The sequence below is a fragment of the Galendromus occidentalis genome, unplaced genomic scaffold, assembly GCF_000255335.2.
Source record: "Galendromus occidentalis unplaced genomic scaffold, Mocc_1.1 scf7180000075389, whole genome shotgun sequence".
Lineage (NCBI taxonomy): Eukaryota > Metazoa > Arthropoda > Arachnida > Mesostigmata > Phytoseiidae > Galendromus > Galendromus occidentalis.
Window position 1 is genome coordinate 686,682 of NW_003803379.1, and position 15,613 is coordinate 702,294.

Here is a 15,613-nt window from a genome sequence, read left to right on the forward strand (position 1 = left end):
CTCCCTTCGAACGCATTGCAGGGCGCCTTCAACGCGCAAGTCCGATAGACCTTTCCCCTTAGCGGTGAGCCGTATTATGCGTTCCTCGAAGGACCTCGAGGTGAGGAAAGTTCGCAATGTTTATTCTCAAAATTCTCAATTCTACAGATCCTGCCGTCTTCGCCGAATCTCCGAGAGTCCATTGATTAATCAATCGAGGACTGGTCAGTCTAGATTTGTGGGAGAAATCGTCTTGGACCCCCGAATCACAGAGGCATACCTCTTGTCTGATTAGGGCGTTGTACTTTTTCAGGACTTGGGTACGTGGGCTCTCCGTCTTCTTAGGCGTTGGTTCTTCCTTTTCCTAGGCGTGGGTCCTCCCTCTGTCTGGGCGTGGGGTCGTCATCACTCATTGTCGGTAATACCGGAGTTATGTGGTGTAGATTATGTTTGAGAAGAAGGGAAACAGTCAGGGGCTATTCGGTCGCGACGGGGCATTCCGGTACCTCATCCGGTGAATAAATTTATTTCGGAGGTGGCTCGATTGAAACCATTCGTGGACATTTCGCCCCATATTGATAAAATCCGAAAAAGCTTACCGACGTCCTCAAAACGGGATGCAATAAACGATTGCTTTTTCCAGAAGTGATGGCGCCGCATACGCTCCCCTGTGGAGAACGGCAGATGAGGTGAAAGGGGGAGTTTAAGGTCATCGATCCCGTGGGAGCCAGGGCGCTCTCTCAATCTGTTCCGGTGGAGGAGTATGATGGAGAATAGTTGTCGTTTAATTCTTGCTCCTCAGTGATCTTAGAAGTCCGCAGAGCGGAGTTCCCGGAAGACGAGGAGTTCCCGGATCATTTGCCGAAGTTCATGGTCCGGCGGCATAGCGTACTCCCGGCGAAGGCGGCTCCCGGAATCCATGAGTGCTATACTGCTCAAGCGACGCAGGGATGAATCGACTATTCGACTATTCGTGAGTCGCATATTCTTCGACTCCCCCGCTCTCGAATCAGATTGGGGCACCGACTGTTCAGCCAAGATTTCTCTCGAAAATGTCCGTACCGTATTCTTTCTGATGAAGGCCTCTGTCTGCTATAGGCCCGCGAAACCCTTGAGCCCCCGAGAACGGGTTACGGTGTGGGTGATGAAATTCCAAGAGGCTGCGACAATCAGATTGTCCAGAAGTTCTGCTCCACAATGGTTGGTCTGACTTTTCAAGTCTTGACACTTGAAAATAAATATCCCGGCTGACAGAGACCGGAGCGGAGGCTCGGGTGGGGAAGCTCGGACCCAACTTTTCCTACCTGTACGCATCACGTCATCTCTGAGGGGAACCTCCCGCCAGGCTCGGAATCGCAGTCCCCCAACGGTGAACCCCCTCACCTTCGATCTCGCACCTTTATTCATCTGGAATAAGAACGCCAAGGCGAAATAAATAGTAATTTTTTTGCCAATCCAAGTAGCACCCTAGAATGACCGAGGTCTGAGACGTTCCGCCATCCCACTTGCGTTTCGGACCCCAACCCCGGACGACTTCGAAAGAACTAGCCGGACCAGCGGGAGACATGATAGTGAGAGATGTCAAGTCCTCGCTCGCGGAGCTAGAGAAACGACTTTCGAATTCGGCATCACCCTCCTCGATATGATATGATCGATAAAATGCATGCAGTATGCAGCGATATAGATTCTCTTTATCACGGAACCGGATATGACGGACCGATCGCTTGATACCGGACGAGCCCATCGGACATTCAATTATTAGTGACTCGGCCAGAGCAGACCCAATAAGGTACTTCCGGATATAACTGACTGATCTCCGAGCACCGGTCCTATCTCCTCCCATGCTAATCGAATCGATCATAAGTCCTTTTTTCCCGAAAAGAGAACAATGTCGGCGAGAACATCGGGTAGACGAGCGGACATCGAGAATGAACCTCCTATCCGATGTCCCTCCCCATGGAGTTGTTCCACCTCTGCAACTATTTTCCCCACGAGCAACACGCGAGTGAACTTCGATGTCCATAAACGATCGTCCAGAGACAATGCGGGAAGAGGTTCCGACCCAACACCAGGCTCCTGCTCGTGCAGCCGAGAAGGAAAAAATAGTGCAAAAATTCGATTTCTTCCATCGAATTCAGTGGTATTTCCTCGGAGATTTCGGAGAGCGAGCATTTTCTGAGGAACCTCAAGGAGCGGACGAAAAAGGTCGTATCCTCTTATATCGCAACGTTAGTTAGAACTCACAGCGTCCCTCTTCTTGCAATTAGTTGGTAGGTTGGCAGCCTGTTGGACTATTTGCGGAGGTTTTCGCCTATGCGCGTCGTTCGTGAAGCTGCAGCGGTGTTCCCGATGATTTTCACGCTCTGTCACGATTTAGAACGTATCTCCGAATTGAACGGGCTCTGGACTCACAGGACCGATTCGGGTTTTCCCTTGAAACCCCTTGAGGATACAACGAGGCCCTACTGCAGTTCTGCTCCCTGATGAGTGGGCGGGCTCTCCTCCGGGGCGGGAGCGTTTTCTATCTGAAAGCGTCGGAATGTCAGATCGGAAAGAGAGGATTCCGAAGGAAATATCCGTCACGATAGACAGACGTCACGCAGAATCCAAGGTCAATCGTGTTCGGCAGGTCCGTTCGCAAGCGTCTTTAATTTGCATCGGACTGCGTCGAAGCTTCCCATTCAGAGGATCTACTGGCTGTTCTCCATGGTGCAGAGGATATCCTTCGCGATCCTCCTGTTCACGGCTGGTCCCGCCGCGGCCTTACTGGGGACGCTTGAGAAGAAAGTTCTCGGTTGTATTACAGATAACAGCACAGCGGGCTCGTATTCTAAGCTGGATGCGATTTCGCCACGTTTCCTTCTCTACGATGAGGTATGGTTTTTGTGCTGCTTCTTGTGATATCGGCCCTTGGAGGTCGGGTTACAGAAGAAGAAACCAAGCGAAGGACGTTCATGATTACGTGAAACTCTCGCGAACGAGTTTCGAGTTTCGAGGAGCTCACCAGGATCCTTTCCAGCCCTCTGATGAACCCATGTATACCATTTATTGGGATAGGGTGGGAGGACCGGAGCCCTTGCGTGTGCGGAGGATGTTGAGCTCAGTTGCGAAGCTCGTCGTTGTGATTCATGGTTTCAAAGAGACATCCGATAGCGGGTAGGATTCACTTTATTCCTCTAGACCCTGCTCTACTGAATTGACTGAAGCGAAGACTCCATGCAGGCAAAGCCAACCACCACAACTTCTCACAATGTGGCTGTTTCCATGGATCAAACTTCACACCTTAAACGCAGGTGGATGCAGGAAATGGCGAGACTCCGGACATCAGAAGACGGTACTTCAGTCATGCTCGTCGATTGGCGAGAAGGGGCGCGTATGAAGAAAGCGATTTCGCTCGTCAGAGACTACACACTTGCAGCATCATACGTACCCATGTTGGGTTTCGCTCTGGCTTCACTCGTGCGACGGCTCATGATTACGAACCGTATCCATCCTGATCGAGTTGAGTGCGTAGGCTTCAGCCTCGGAGCTCAAATCGGCGGATACTTCACGAAATATTTGATGGAACATAAACTCAAGATCTCCAAGTTCGTGGGTGGGTCACGCAAATAACTCGAGTCTTGGCCGAATGCCGAATGGGGTTCCACCAGAACTACTGCTGGATATATTCCCCTCCTCCCAGCTCTGGACGCCGCAGCGCCGATATTCGTCAATCAGGGAATCATGCCCTCGAAGAAAAATGTGCGATTCCTTGAAGTTGTTCACACCTCGGCGAGCGACGGATCTCTGAGCAACGACGCAGAAGGACGCCTCGGTATCGACAAGAATTTTGGTCACGTGGATTTCTACCCAAACGGTGGTCGACAACAACCTGGATGCTCTGAGTGTCAGTGTCTTCACATTTTTCCGCACAGAATCGTTTTCTGCTGGTCTCGGGATGACGACCATCTGAAATCGTGTACTGTATTCGCTGCGTATATTCCTTACGTATTCCTTTATACGGGTGGGCTGATATCGTGGGGACGATCGGATGGTTGATCTCCTCGGGTATTCCGTGACCTACGGCCTCAAGGGCCGAATCTGGAAATGGGGCTCTGATGAATCTTCTCCTTCAAGGGGTTTTCACCATTTGTCACCATAGACGAGCCCACGAACTCTACCTGGAGGCTTTGAGGAAGAATTCCTGCCGCTTCAGAGGTTACAGATGTGATTCATACAAAAAGGCGCTCAGAGGAGACTGTGATCCCAGAATCTCGCCCAGGTCCGTACGGTTCCCAGCCTGAGCTTCTACTTTGGTTTCGAGGCTCAGAGTCGATGGAATTTATTTGTGGGTGATTCTATCGTCCATGCACTGCAGCAGTTAATTTCGAAGACTCACGTTCCTCCTCCCCAGGTTTTATATCGGCATGCCTTTCAATCGCTGCAAGCTCGGCACCGCCTGCATTTTCAACGTCCCTACATCCTCGAAGCCTCCGTACTGCTATTCGCTCTCGTCAGCGCAACCAAGTTTAAATGATCGTCACGCCGACCAGCGGAATAGGCTCTGACGAAACCTTGGTCTCATTTCCGAGAATCCGGAAGGTGGAATCGACATGACATCAATGGATTACATCCTTCGAATCTAATGGAATTTTCGGCGAAATTGTACTTTGTTTACATCCTTATTGGTGAGCAATTGAGCGAAGAGACGTGGATTAAAACTGAAGCGTTGAAGGTATGAGCTCTTCGCAAAGCTGGGTGTGACTGACGAAGCATTCTCGGGATTTGTTAAGCTTTTCTATTGGAAGACTCAACAGATAAAACCACATGCAAACGCAAGCGGTCTCTGCGGGAATAGTCGTCCACTCCCTCCAAAGAGCCCTTTTCGGGAACGACATCATGATCGTTTTTGTCACTCCTTTTGAGGTATTGTTGCCGGCATCCCGAACATTTTATGTTGATAAGCTTAAAGCTCATTGCCCCCTTCCTCTATACCATCCAACGGTTCCACATCTCGTGACGAGGCGAATGGGGTGTCAACGCGAATCGAAGATTTCAGCTAGATGCCTGAACAGAAAAACTATGATGACGCGAGGGCCATCGAAGTTACCTCTCCCCTCCATGTGACTAGAACAGATTCTATTTGATATGAATCAATCTCAATATAACGAAAGTCAAAACAACGAAGGATTGGGACCACGAAATCGAATTCGGATGGTGGTCTCTCGGCTCATCATTGGCGAGGAATTCATATCAGATAAGCTCCAGCAATTCTCCACTCGTTGATGACAGCATTGCGGTGATAGGTCGGGGTCGCATCCGGGTTAGAATCGTGTCGCCCGATACTCTGATACACATACACTGATCAGAAGGAATCAGACGAGGGACCGCGCAAATGAGCTCGACAAATCAACTTTCGACGCCGCTCGAATGACCAAAGCTCGAATTCCAAGTCTAGGCAATGCGATACGTCAATGCTACTTCCGATGGATCTGTCTGATCTGATAGTGGATCCGCGTGTCGGCCGTTCCGACGGTCGGACGGCGATGAGATAGACGGAGGCCTTCCGGGTCGAGTTCCTTCATACTTGAGAGCGACCGAAATTCCAAGCATATACGAGTCTGGCCTCTACTCTTGGGACACATCAAAACTCCACAAACACTGATCTATTGATCACACATCACGCATCAAGCATAACCGCGGCGGAAGCGAGTCTTCTCACGGCGGAAGCTGATATTCTCCTTCTTAGGAAGTCTCTTGGAACTTTTCCGCTGTCCCACGGGTATATCTCTCACAGCCTCAAACGTTCAGCGGGTGGAGCGCGATGACCGAAATGTGGTCGCCGTGGAAAAGCTGAAAAGAGCTGGAGGTGGCTGACTAAGGCGCTTCCTGTCTTTGATCAACCGAAATTTCGACTTCCGGGAAAAATATACTGGCGTAAATCTAGTGTGAGGAAAATATTCGAGAATATTTGATCAATTATGATTTTATTATCCATGAACTCGCATTCCTTCCTATCTTAATCCTCCCTCCCGCGGCTGCTAGGCGGCGATTTCAATATCAGCCTCGAGATTCGCCGATTGCATCGGTCCGTGAGGTCACACTAGGGCCGCCTACGAAGAAGGATTCGCCGACCCTCGAATCAGGATTCAGTAGAATAAGTAGGTATTAAGATAATGGAGATGAGGGCGATGAGAAAGTGCTCTTGGTTTGCTCTGAGGTACAAGCTCGAGAACATAGAATACATCAGGGCGATCGGTGAACTGTATTCCCTCTTGAACACGAGACGAATGATCGTTTGCTATGAGTCGAGATCAAGTGACAACTGATACCTCTGATCGATCTCTAGAAAAAGTTGGCCCCGACGAAGGAAGTCCATATTTGCCCATTTGCCGAGCGCCTCAAGGAGTCGGATCTGAGTGCTTGGGCCAAGTCTTGTGGCTCCCTGCATCAAGACGTCGAACACACGCGGCATGTCAGCCGTCGCGATGTTGTGAAAGTCGGCAGAGTTGAAAAAATCCCAATCTGGATCCGCGAGCATTTTGACAAGCATTCCGAAAATTTCCTCCTGAAGAGCTGTCGAGCTCATCCTAAAGAACCTGACGGTCGAGTAAAGCCTCCAACACTTGGACTCTTCGATGTCCAATGAGCCACTGTAGATGAAGCTCAGGAAGTCCCGGATCGTGTCACTGTACAGAGGAACCTCAATATTCTCTCCGAAAGCGAGCTCGTTCTCTGTCAGAAACTCCTCGACGAACTCACTCTGACCTGCGAGGATGGCGCGATGACATGGGAATCCCACGTCGTCCAAACTAGACACTAACTTCATATCGCACAGCTTCGGATTTTTAGATCGTTGCAGGTCCAGCTGCTGCAGCACTCGGCTACCATAGTCTTCCTCCACGAAAACATCGCTCCAAGGTTGTGACGTCTTCTCGAAAAAACTCTTCAATGAAGCAGAGCTCGACCTGATCCGTCCACCTAACATCTTCGCTCCCGTAGAAGTCACAGAGCTCAGTAACGGCCGGTTTGGTGGAAGTCAACGAGGGTCGCGTATCCTCGATGCTCCGGATCTTCTTGGTACGAATTCGTCGAAATGTCACTGATTCCTAACTCGGAAGACTAGCCAATCCACTCGGTCCGTCCTTGGAGCGGCGCAGAACGCTACAGCGGCTTGGCGTGACTAATCCACTGATCGCAGGTCTCAGTGGCGCCATTGTTGAAAAAAATTGGAACCTCGGAAAATTCGACGCGGATAAGACGCTCCCGTTGCTCTCCGCTAGAACAACGATATGTGTCTCTGGTTTTCATCCCCGTCTCCTGATTTGCGATACATTTCTACTCCGATCAGAAATTCTTCAGGGAGATTACACGCTCCTCTCACCCATGCCTATCGAGCGAATCCACGTCGACGTGATCACCCTCTATGAGCCAGTCGGCGCGCAATTCCGGGCCGAGAGCTTTCCTTTCAAAGCATCCTCGGCTCGGAAAAATAGATGCGCAGTATCGATCGAGAATCGGCCCCCCTCACTCGCGCACGAGTTTTCGGTCATTATCATTTTATCATTATTCCCACAGATTTGGTTCGACTCTGGGATCTTCCCCGGATCCAGAGTGTCCCGTTGGTAACACTGGATTTTATAAAATTAATTCGTACAGCCGAGCCCCGAAGCTGCGAAGGAGTAAGGAGCTCGCTCACGATCGGCGGCAGGTCCTCAAGGAATATACCAGACAGCGTGACCTTGTCACGATCGAGGCACGGGTGTTGCGAGATGGAATGCTCTCAGCGAACGCCTCCTGGGATTCCCACTAGACCGAATTATCCACGATAAGCCATGGGAAGGCTTAAGCTCGATTGCATCGGAGTTTCGGCTCGAAGGACGCTCTATAGGCTTGGTGAGAATGTGAGAAATTCCTGGCAAAGTCACGAGTTCAAAGACACGCACATACAGAGACTCTTTCTGAACAGGTCCGCCGCGAGGACAACAGGGTTCATTAATATTCTTCCGGAGGCTTCTCTCTCGATGACCAATTTCGCTGAGATCTCGACAAAATTTCGGCCTCACTGAACGACAGGGTTTCAATTGAAGACTAGTTTTACCGAGACTGGAGCACGGGAACCCCAGGAGGGGAGAACCTGGGATAAAGCTCCTCCTTGAAAAACGTCCTCCGGCGGCGGGGCGCCGGATTCTATTGCATGTCCTGCATGCGGAATTTCGTCAGTAGTTCGTGGGTGAGGCGCTCTTCTGAAGCCTATAACCATCGGATTTGAGAAGATAACACTGCCTTCTCAATCGATTCTTTTGCTTGGGGCACCGACGACCTGATATGTGGGGTCCTCGGTCCTCGAAACTTTCAGAGAAAGTGATTCTCCGAGTTGTATACGGAAACATGAAACATTGCATCTCTGAGAGGATCCGCCCAGCCTCGAGACTGGGAGTTCGAACCCTCCAACCGTCCGCTGCCTTTGCCGCGGAACCAGAGTTCAAGCATGCTTAATTCTACCGTACGACGATTCTAAATATCGATCGCGCAGGCATATGTGCATACAGAATTGACGAAGACCGCATGGTCAGAACGATATGATCAGAACGGTACACCACGAGAGATATAGGGCTCGCAAGAAATTCGACTCCACAATTTTTTTCCGCTCTCCCGGTAGGCTTGTCATCAATAGCCTTAACGAACGCGTATCGAAACATCACTCTGCCCCATTATTATCACAGGCCTTTTTGTTTTCTTTCTGCAGCTGTCATTGTGAATTTCCGCTTCCTCGTTCTCGTCCACGTCCGAAGCAACGAGGGCCGGAACGATCGTGATCAATAGTTTTCGATTCTAGTTTCCAGCCCGGTTTCGTGTGGGAGGCACTTTCCAATTCAGAAGACGTTGATCGCTGGTTACGGTTAGCGTTCGTCCGCTCGCGATTTCATTTCTCCCCAAGACTCGGAGGAAATCGTCCCAATTGTTCACGATACCCGGGGTCCCAGATTTTCCCTCTTCTCATCGTCGACTGCCGAGTGCCGTTCCCAGAGTAGAAGAGTCCATGCACGACTCTCTTCGCATGGTCTGGTTGCCCGGATCCTGAGTTTTTCAATTTCCGTTTAGCAGGTCTTGGCGAAACCGATAACCAAGTAAGCGGGATGCGTACCACTGGATTTTGAAGGGATTTCGATCATTGGATTCGCTCCAGCATGTTGCAGTGGTCAAGATCCTGGATCAAAACCATATTCCCGGATTCGCTTAGGTCGATGGAAAGTCATCCTTTGGGCCTCTGATCGTATGACGTTGCAGATAGCTCTCTTTGGAAATCCTGTTTGCCCAAAAATCCAATGCCGGGGATCGATACTTATCAGACCGCATCATATCGGTGCGACAAGACAAGGATTTCATATGATCTGCGTCATGATCATTGACGTGCTAGCAGACAATCAAGGTTCGCTAAAACGAGTTCAGCTCCCGCCGAGGAAGCCCTCTGCGGCTGCCTTGTGGAAAACTCCGTCCGTCGCCATTCTCAAATCCGACAATGGCGTCTCGCCGCTCACGAGAACTCCATACACTATTGGCATGCTGCGTACAATCTAAGCGATTCGAACTTTGCGGCAGCGACCGAATTATCGACTTATTGGGCGATTCCGGCAATCTCCGACTATCCCACGGCATTGGGTAATCTCGTCTACGCCGCGCCGATGAATTCAAGCACATTAACAATTTCGGTTCGGTTGGCGAAAAAAAAACTATCTGCGTTTGGGGGAAGCTGAGCTCAACCGCCTTTCATTCGCTCTCCCGTAGACGATCAATGACGGGGGTCGCAAAGATTAAACTGATTCCAAAGCCCGTCTTGGCGATTCCCGTTTTCCCAGGCTTGACCGCCTCGGTGGAGCTGATCGACGACGACATCGACAACTTGTTTATGGGCTGCAGATAAGGCAGTAAGTTGTTCTTTGATTGAGTGAGAACGAACAACACGTCGCCGCGTTGTTTCAATAGGGCGTAACCAGGAAATCTGCCTGAACGATGCATATTCGGGAGAGGAGGGAATCGTAGAAATCGATTGATTTAGGTTTCGTTCAACGACCGAAAGCACATTGCTCGTCATTATCAGGTTCGGAGCGTGCGTCCCATGGCTCCACGGAGCGGCTTTGTGGCTCGCTCGCTACATTGTGGCCGATGTACCGAAACAAATGTGTTTACTTAAACGACGTCATTTCTTTCAACCATCACTTATAGTTGGAAGTACTCCGAATCCGAGATCCATACCCGTCCGAAAGCGGATCCCGTCGGAGCACGTCGATAGCTTCTTTTTCTCAGATCGACCGTGAGTCCCCGAAAGCTCGGTCTCGCCGAATCCATAGGCTCGTTCCGGAGCGGAAACGGGGATCGGTACGCTACGCGCTCATTCAAGAAAAGGAAACAAGATATTCTGCCTCGCCTTTCAGAACTCTCTCTTTTTCCAAAGATTCCGTTTTCGGCGCTCGTAAAAGCACCGACTCGTTGTCATTGTCGGTGAATCATTAGCGGAGCACCGACTGATGGCAAGTTATGTTGTTTATTTCTCAAATGTAAACCAATCGATCCTCCGAGCATCTCGGCGAGCAGGCCCCTCCGACGTTATTAGTTCATGAGTCAGCGTGAGCGCGAATTTTCTAGCAGTGGTATCGGAACAGAACCGGGCGAAGCACTTCTTGTGAGGATAAGTTCGGCGCGGAGAGGCGAATTCGCTTCTGACAAATTGGATCTCGGAAGTGGCTTCTTTCGCATAGGGTCGAGCTGTTTCTGGAACGGTCATCTACGTAGAAGTCATGAATGAGAAGCGGCTTCCTGAGGGAGAAGAGAAGCTGAGTAAGCCAAACCAATGCCATCGACACTCCGCATAAGTTTTGCCGTTGTCGACGTCGTCGTTGCCTGTCGGCGGTGTCGTAGGAGAGAAGCCGCATTGAGGCGAGGGTTGATGACTCAACGCGTAATACAAAGAGATGGCGCGCCGGCCCCGCCGTCAGAGACACTCGTTCTTTCCGACGTTCAACTCGAAACCGATCACCACCGACAACTATGTCCTGCGAAGACACCTGCAAGTTCCAGAAGATGGTCCAGATGGGTGAGTTTTCGAAAAATCGAACCGAATCGTTAGCATGGGTCCCCGGAAAATAAGTGTGCTCGCGGGATATTCATTCGACACGGTTGACGTTTCTCTCGAGAGAAAATGGGCGCGCTACACCGGAGCGCCCGGCATCTGTCAATGAGGTACCTCGTGTTCCCGAGCGTCTCTTGGGCGGGGTACGCGTGGCGCTCTTCTGGGTGGAATTTCCATCTTCCAGGGGGCTTTTGAAATAGTATTCCGAATACATGTGTTAATTCTGAATGGATTCTTCGTAGCTTTCCAATCTCATCGAGGTATCAGAGAGCTGGACCACGGGCGGGCGTGCGTAGCTAAGTTCGAGGGGTGTGCTCCCACATTGGATGGTCACGCTTTTCCGTCTCCGTCTGTTCCACCCCTGCTACACGAAACTTCTTCCCGAGTCAAACTGAAGGACGGCCATTTCGAATGATTCGCCACGGCTCAGAAGATCGTTCTTTAATTTCTTTTCATTGCGGTTCGTTAGTAGGTAATTAAGCGTTACCAACTCGTGTCGCTGCCGTCGAGCCGGAGAAAAGAAGTGCTTACCGTCCAACCGAGTTTTCTACCTTGAATCGGTCGGTAGACTCTGGAAATGGGCCGTTGTTTGCCCAGAGAGAAAGTAAATCTCCCGCCGCCACACCCATCAGACACTTGTGCTCCGATTTTGTCCTCGTTTGTGAGGGCACTTGTGCTCCGACTGCACCGCTTCCCGTCACAAATGCTGTCAAATGACTTCGGCTCCAAACGGCATCGAGTCTATTTGTGTCGAATTTCGGATTTTCAGCGGTATCGGTACGGAATCGAGTTGAGAATGACATCCGCTACTCGTAGCTGATAGTATAATGGGTTCTACAGCGTCATGAGGGAATCCGGGGAGGGGTCGGACCGAGTTCAATAGGAATTCGCATTCACGAAAATTCTGCGAGAATCAGAGAGTTAGTTTTCACTATCTCGCCAAAGGTCTCGGTGCCGTCTGGAGCCGAGGGCGCTCTTTCCGATCTGAAGCCTCGTCGACATATCCTCATCGATTAGTAGTGAAAAAAACGGTGAATTTCCGTAGGGAGGTCCTACGACTTCCCAGACGTTACGACGGCACTCGCCTTGCCAAAAGATGTCGCGCTCGAGCGAGAAGAGTTTTTTCTCTGCGAGCCGAGCCACGCGGCCACCGCCCAGACGGCTCAAGTCGGGCTTCCAACGGAAACCCGACGTCACCAGAAAGTCCTCGTGGAAGGGTTAGATCGCGTGCCGGGGCCCGCAGATCGGGGCACACGCTTTCGGCCTGCGGGGAAATTCCAACGTTGGCGCGTCACCTTGCGCGTCGCCGACGTTGATCTTACTCATCCAGATCTTTCCCGACCGCGCTGTTCCTGGAAATATTTCTGGTGGGGAAAAGGTAGATGCCAGGGATCCGAGTTGAGTAGGAGGAAGCGAAAGGAATCGGTTCATGCCGTGAAGCAGCTGGATTTCCAAATGGAGATCGGTGCGATTTCCCTCTGATCCTTGCTGAGAGTCAAATCGAATGCCGTTTTCGACACGAGGATTTTTGATTGCTGTGGATCGATTCCATGCGACGATTACAGTGACGAGTCGTGTCCCAACGGGTCACAGCTACGAGCGGGCGAATGACAAAGCGTCAGACGAGCCCGCCGACCGATCGTTAGAGAAAATGTTCATTATGGAACGGATGCTCCAGGTGTTGTCGAGCGAATGAATACAACTTTTGTCAGGCGCCAACGGTAACAGCCAGAGTAATTCAACAAGACAAACCCGGAGAGAAATACGGACGAAAAAAATAATGATAAATTCCTGAACAGCTCCACGTGTAGCTTCTCTGTCTGCGAAAGGATCTAGATCCGGAATCTGGCTTCCGAAGAACGAGTTGGAAATCGCTTCCGAAATTCCGAAAACCATTCCAAGGAGCGGCGCGTTCGGCGTCCGATTCAAGTTCTGAGTCACGGCTCAGAGGGGTCGTGACTCTTCTGTCGCGGCGGGCCGACGCTATATGGTCCACCCGGTCGGTCGGTTGGCAGGCGGGCTGACCCTCCGTTTTCTGTTGACGAACCGTCTGGATGACTGTCTGGCCGTCAGTCAGCTCGTCCGTCTGTCTGCCCGTCCGTCCGTCCATAAGTCTGTCCGCCTGTGAGGGACTCCGGATGGTTGGCCGTTCGACCGGCTCGCCTGGTGGCGGTCCGCGTCAAACGGTCGGAATTCTGAACGGAGTACTACCGAGCACCAGGGCCCTCATTGTTCGACGAATGAACGCTACCTGCGCTGCTGGAGTGGGATTTCGGCAGCGTCGATTCGTCGTTGGATACCTACGGGGACCTGGTCGGCTCGCTGGATTTTCGCGCGTAGTTCAGTCGACTTGCTGACCGGCTGGGCTGACAATCGGTAGGTCGCTCAGACCGTCCTTGATTTCAAAAATCATCCCAGGAAAAGGCTGACCTCGCTCTTGAAGGAACGTCGGTAGTGCCCTAACGTTCAGCGTTGACTAGCGAAAGCGGTCGGCAAGACAGCTGCTCCAACAAAACTCAGAGCGCAGAGTGACCCACTGGTCGGCGGCCGCTGCAACGATCGGATGGGCTGATTCACAGGCTGGCGGGACGGACGCACACGTTTTTCTTTCTGCGAGGCTAGCTACGTGGCTAGTTCGTCGTCCAGACCAGCTCTGGAATCCATCAGAGAGCCGTTCCGTTCGCCGAAAGAGCTAGTTACCGATGGTTCCAGAAAGACCCATGGATCTCCGCAGGTCCCAGCTGACCGCTATCGAAGGAGGTTGCGGCGGTGCTTACGCCACCGCCGGCCACGTCACCCCACCGTTGGCTCGCGATAACGAGCGAGTAGGTCCGACGCCTTCTTTCGCGGCAACCCGTTCCAAACAGTGCGGGCAATCGTCTGACCGAACCACGAGTTAGCTGAGCTAGCCACGACCAGTTAATCGTCGTATAGAAAAACTTGCTCCACAGTGGCCCAATCCAGGCTGCGACCACATTGCGCGGTTACGTCAGACTCTTGTTGGAACAAAGGCGTAGGCATTGTTTTGCATTTCTTTCAAATACGGCCTGGCGGCGCGAACGCACTCACGAAAACAGAAACACACGGATGGCGACGTCCGACCGAGTTAACGAGCGACGACTCCGTCGATCTTCCATGTGTCGGCACGGTTTCTTCACCCTCATGAAACGAGAAGACGCGTCATTATTTTCACATGGAAGACGCATTAATGCAATCGGAGATTGCCTTGTTCTTCTCACTATTCGACAAGGGCCCGAATTCATCCGATGACGGTTCTCTTCGCGTCTCTCCAGGTAATGAGATCATGAAGGAGATCGCCAAGAGCGAAGGTCTCAGCGAGGCTTCTACCCTCAAGGCCGAAGAGTTCTTCAAGAAGGCCTACGAGACCATGAAGGAGAAGGGAGAGTGCCCCGACGACAAGACCGACGAAGAGAAGAAGAAGTTCATCGAAGACTCGATCGCTGCCATCCAGGCTGAGATCGAGGAAGGCGAACGCGAGCTCCTCGCCAAGGTCATCAACCTGTCCGTCGTAAGTATTTCAATCAAACCTGAATCCATATAAGGCAGAGGGGCTCTGGCAACTGCAACTACAATCCAGACACGTCTGGATTCGGATGCTCTCGCCGTGAATCTAACGGATCCCCTCGGGTTATTTCAGGAAGCTATCCAGAAGAAGAAGGCTGAACTCGCTGCCGCTCAGTAAACTTAGTCTGCGTAGCCAAAGTATAATTTAATAATTCAGCCCAAACTGAACCGAACCGAATAAATGGATCAGCTTTAACTCCAAAATTACCAAATCCCGGCTCCATTCATTCCTGGCTCATATCTCGACCCTCGACCGGTCGTTACACCTAGTCGATCCGGTAGTATCGGTGGGGTAGAGATGATTCGTATCGAGCCCGCTATCACTTCCGAGGTCCTCTGATCTCCGATAGAAATTTTCCCCGAACCGTGCCGGGGCGACGCCTGTATGCTCCTATGACGGTTACGAGAGTAGAAATCTGGGCATTTCAATTCAAATTTTCATCCGCTCTGCCGAATGACTTGTAGTAAACACCATTGCAGCTCGCGGAGCTATTTCATAAATATATAAGTGAATCGACATGAGACCGAGATCTGATGATTCTCAGAACCTCCCGAGGGGCCCGAAAGAATTCCGCCTCAAAGAAAATCCTGGCTACGCCACTGACTCTCGAGTCTCCTGTGCCTATAAGGCGAGTGGCGGATCGAACGATCCCTTCGGGGACAGGGGGGATCGCAGCCGCGAACACTATATCGAATTTCGGAGAATTTCGATCATTAAAACTCTCGTCAGTGCCTCCCGTCAGCAGGGACGTTTCCGCTGAGTCATCCTGATGTAGCGTAAGTTATTCAAGTTACCCCGTCGACGAGTGCAACGGCTATACTTTCACTCATCTGTGACTCTCATTATTCCGACTCCTCTCGTTCAATCGCTTTTCCTCTCCGGTTCCGATTCCCGGATTGCCTCGGCCGACTCGCGGACGCCGTTGGGCTCCTCCTTCC

The 15,613-nt window shown here is 51.3% G+C and overlaps 1 protein-coding gene and 1 long non-coding RNA gene across 4 annotated transcripts; both read left to right on the plus strand.

The window, feature by feature from the left end:
• Positions 1 to 2,685: 2,685 nt before the first annotated feature.
• On the plus strand, positions 2,686 to 4,526 carry LOC100898441 (pancreatic lipase-related protein 2-like). The gene is made up of 6 exons (XM_029112971.1): positions 2,686 to 2,853; positions 2,999 to 3,135; positions 3,273 to 3,566; positions 3,630 to 3,953; positions 4,052 to 4,240; positions 4,373 to 4,526. Exons 1-6 carry the CDS (start codon positions 2,686 to 2,688, stop codon positions 4,524 to 4,526), a joined length of 1,266 nt encoding a protein of 421 aa, XP_028968804.1.
• A 6,083-nt stretch (positions 4,527 to 10,609) lies between these two features.
• On the plus strand, positions 10,610 to 14,886 carry LOC100904973 (uncharacterized). 3 transcript variants are annotated; one of them, XR_001951240.1, is made up of 4 exons: positions 10,610 to 10,633; positions 10,956 to 11,053; positions 14,383 to 14,618; positions 14,748 to 14,886. It is a non-coding gene; the product is annotated as an uncharacterized LOC100904973 (long non-coding RNA). The 3 variants fall into 3 exon arrangements; XR_001951243.1 differs by lacking the exon at positions 10,610 to 10,633 and adding an exon at positions 11,562 to 11,571 and having other exon boundaries at positions 11,031 to 11,053; positions 14,391 to 14,618; XR_001951241.2 differs by lacking the exon at positions 10,610 to 10,633 and having other exon boundaries at positions 10,807 to 11,053; positions 14,383 to 14,622; positions 14,748 to 14,780.
• Positions 14,887 to 15,613: the final 727 nt, after the last annotated feature.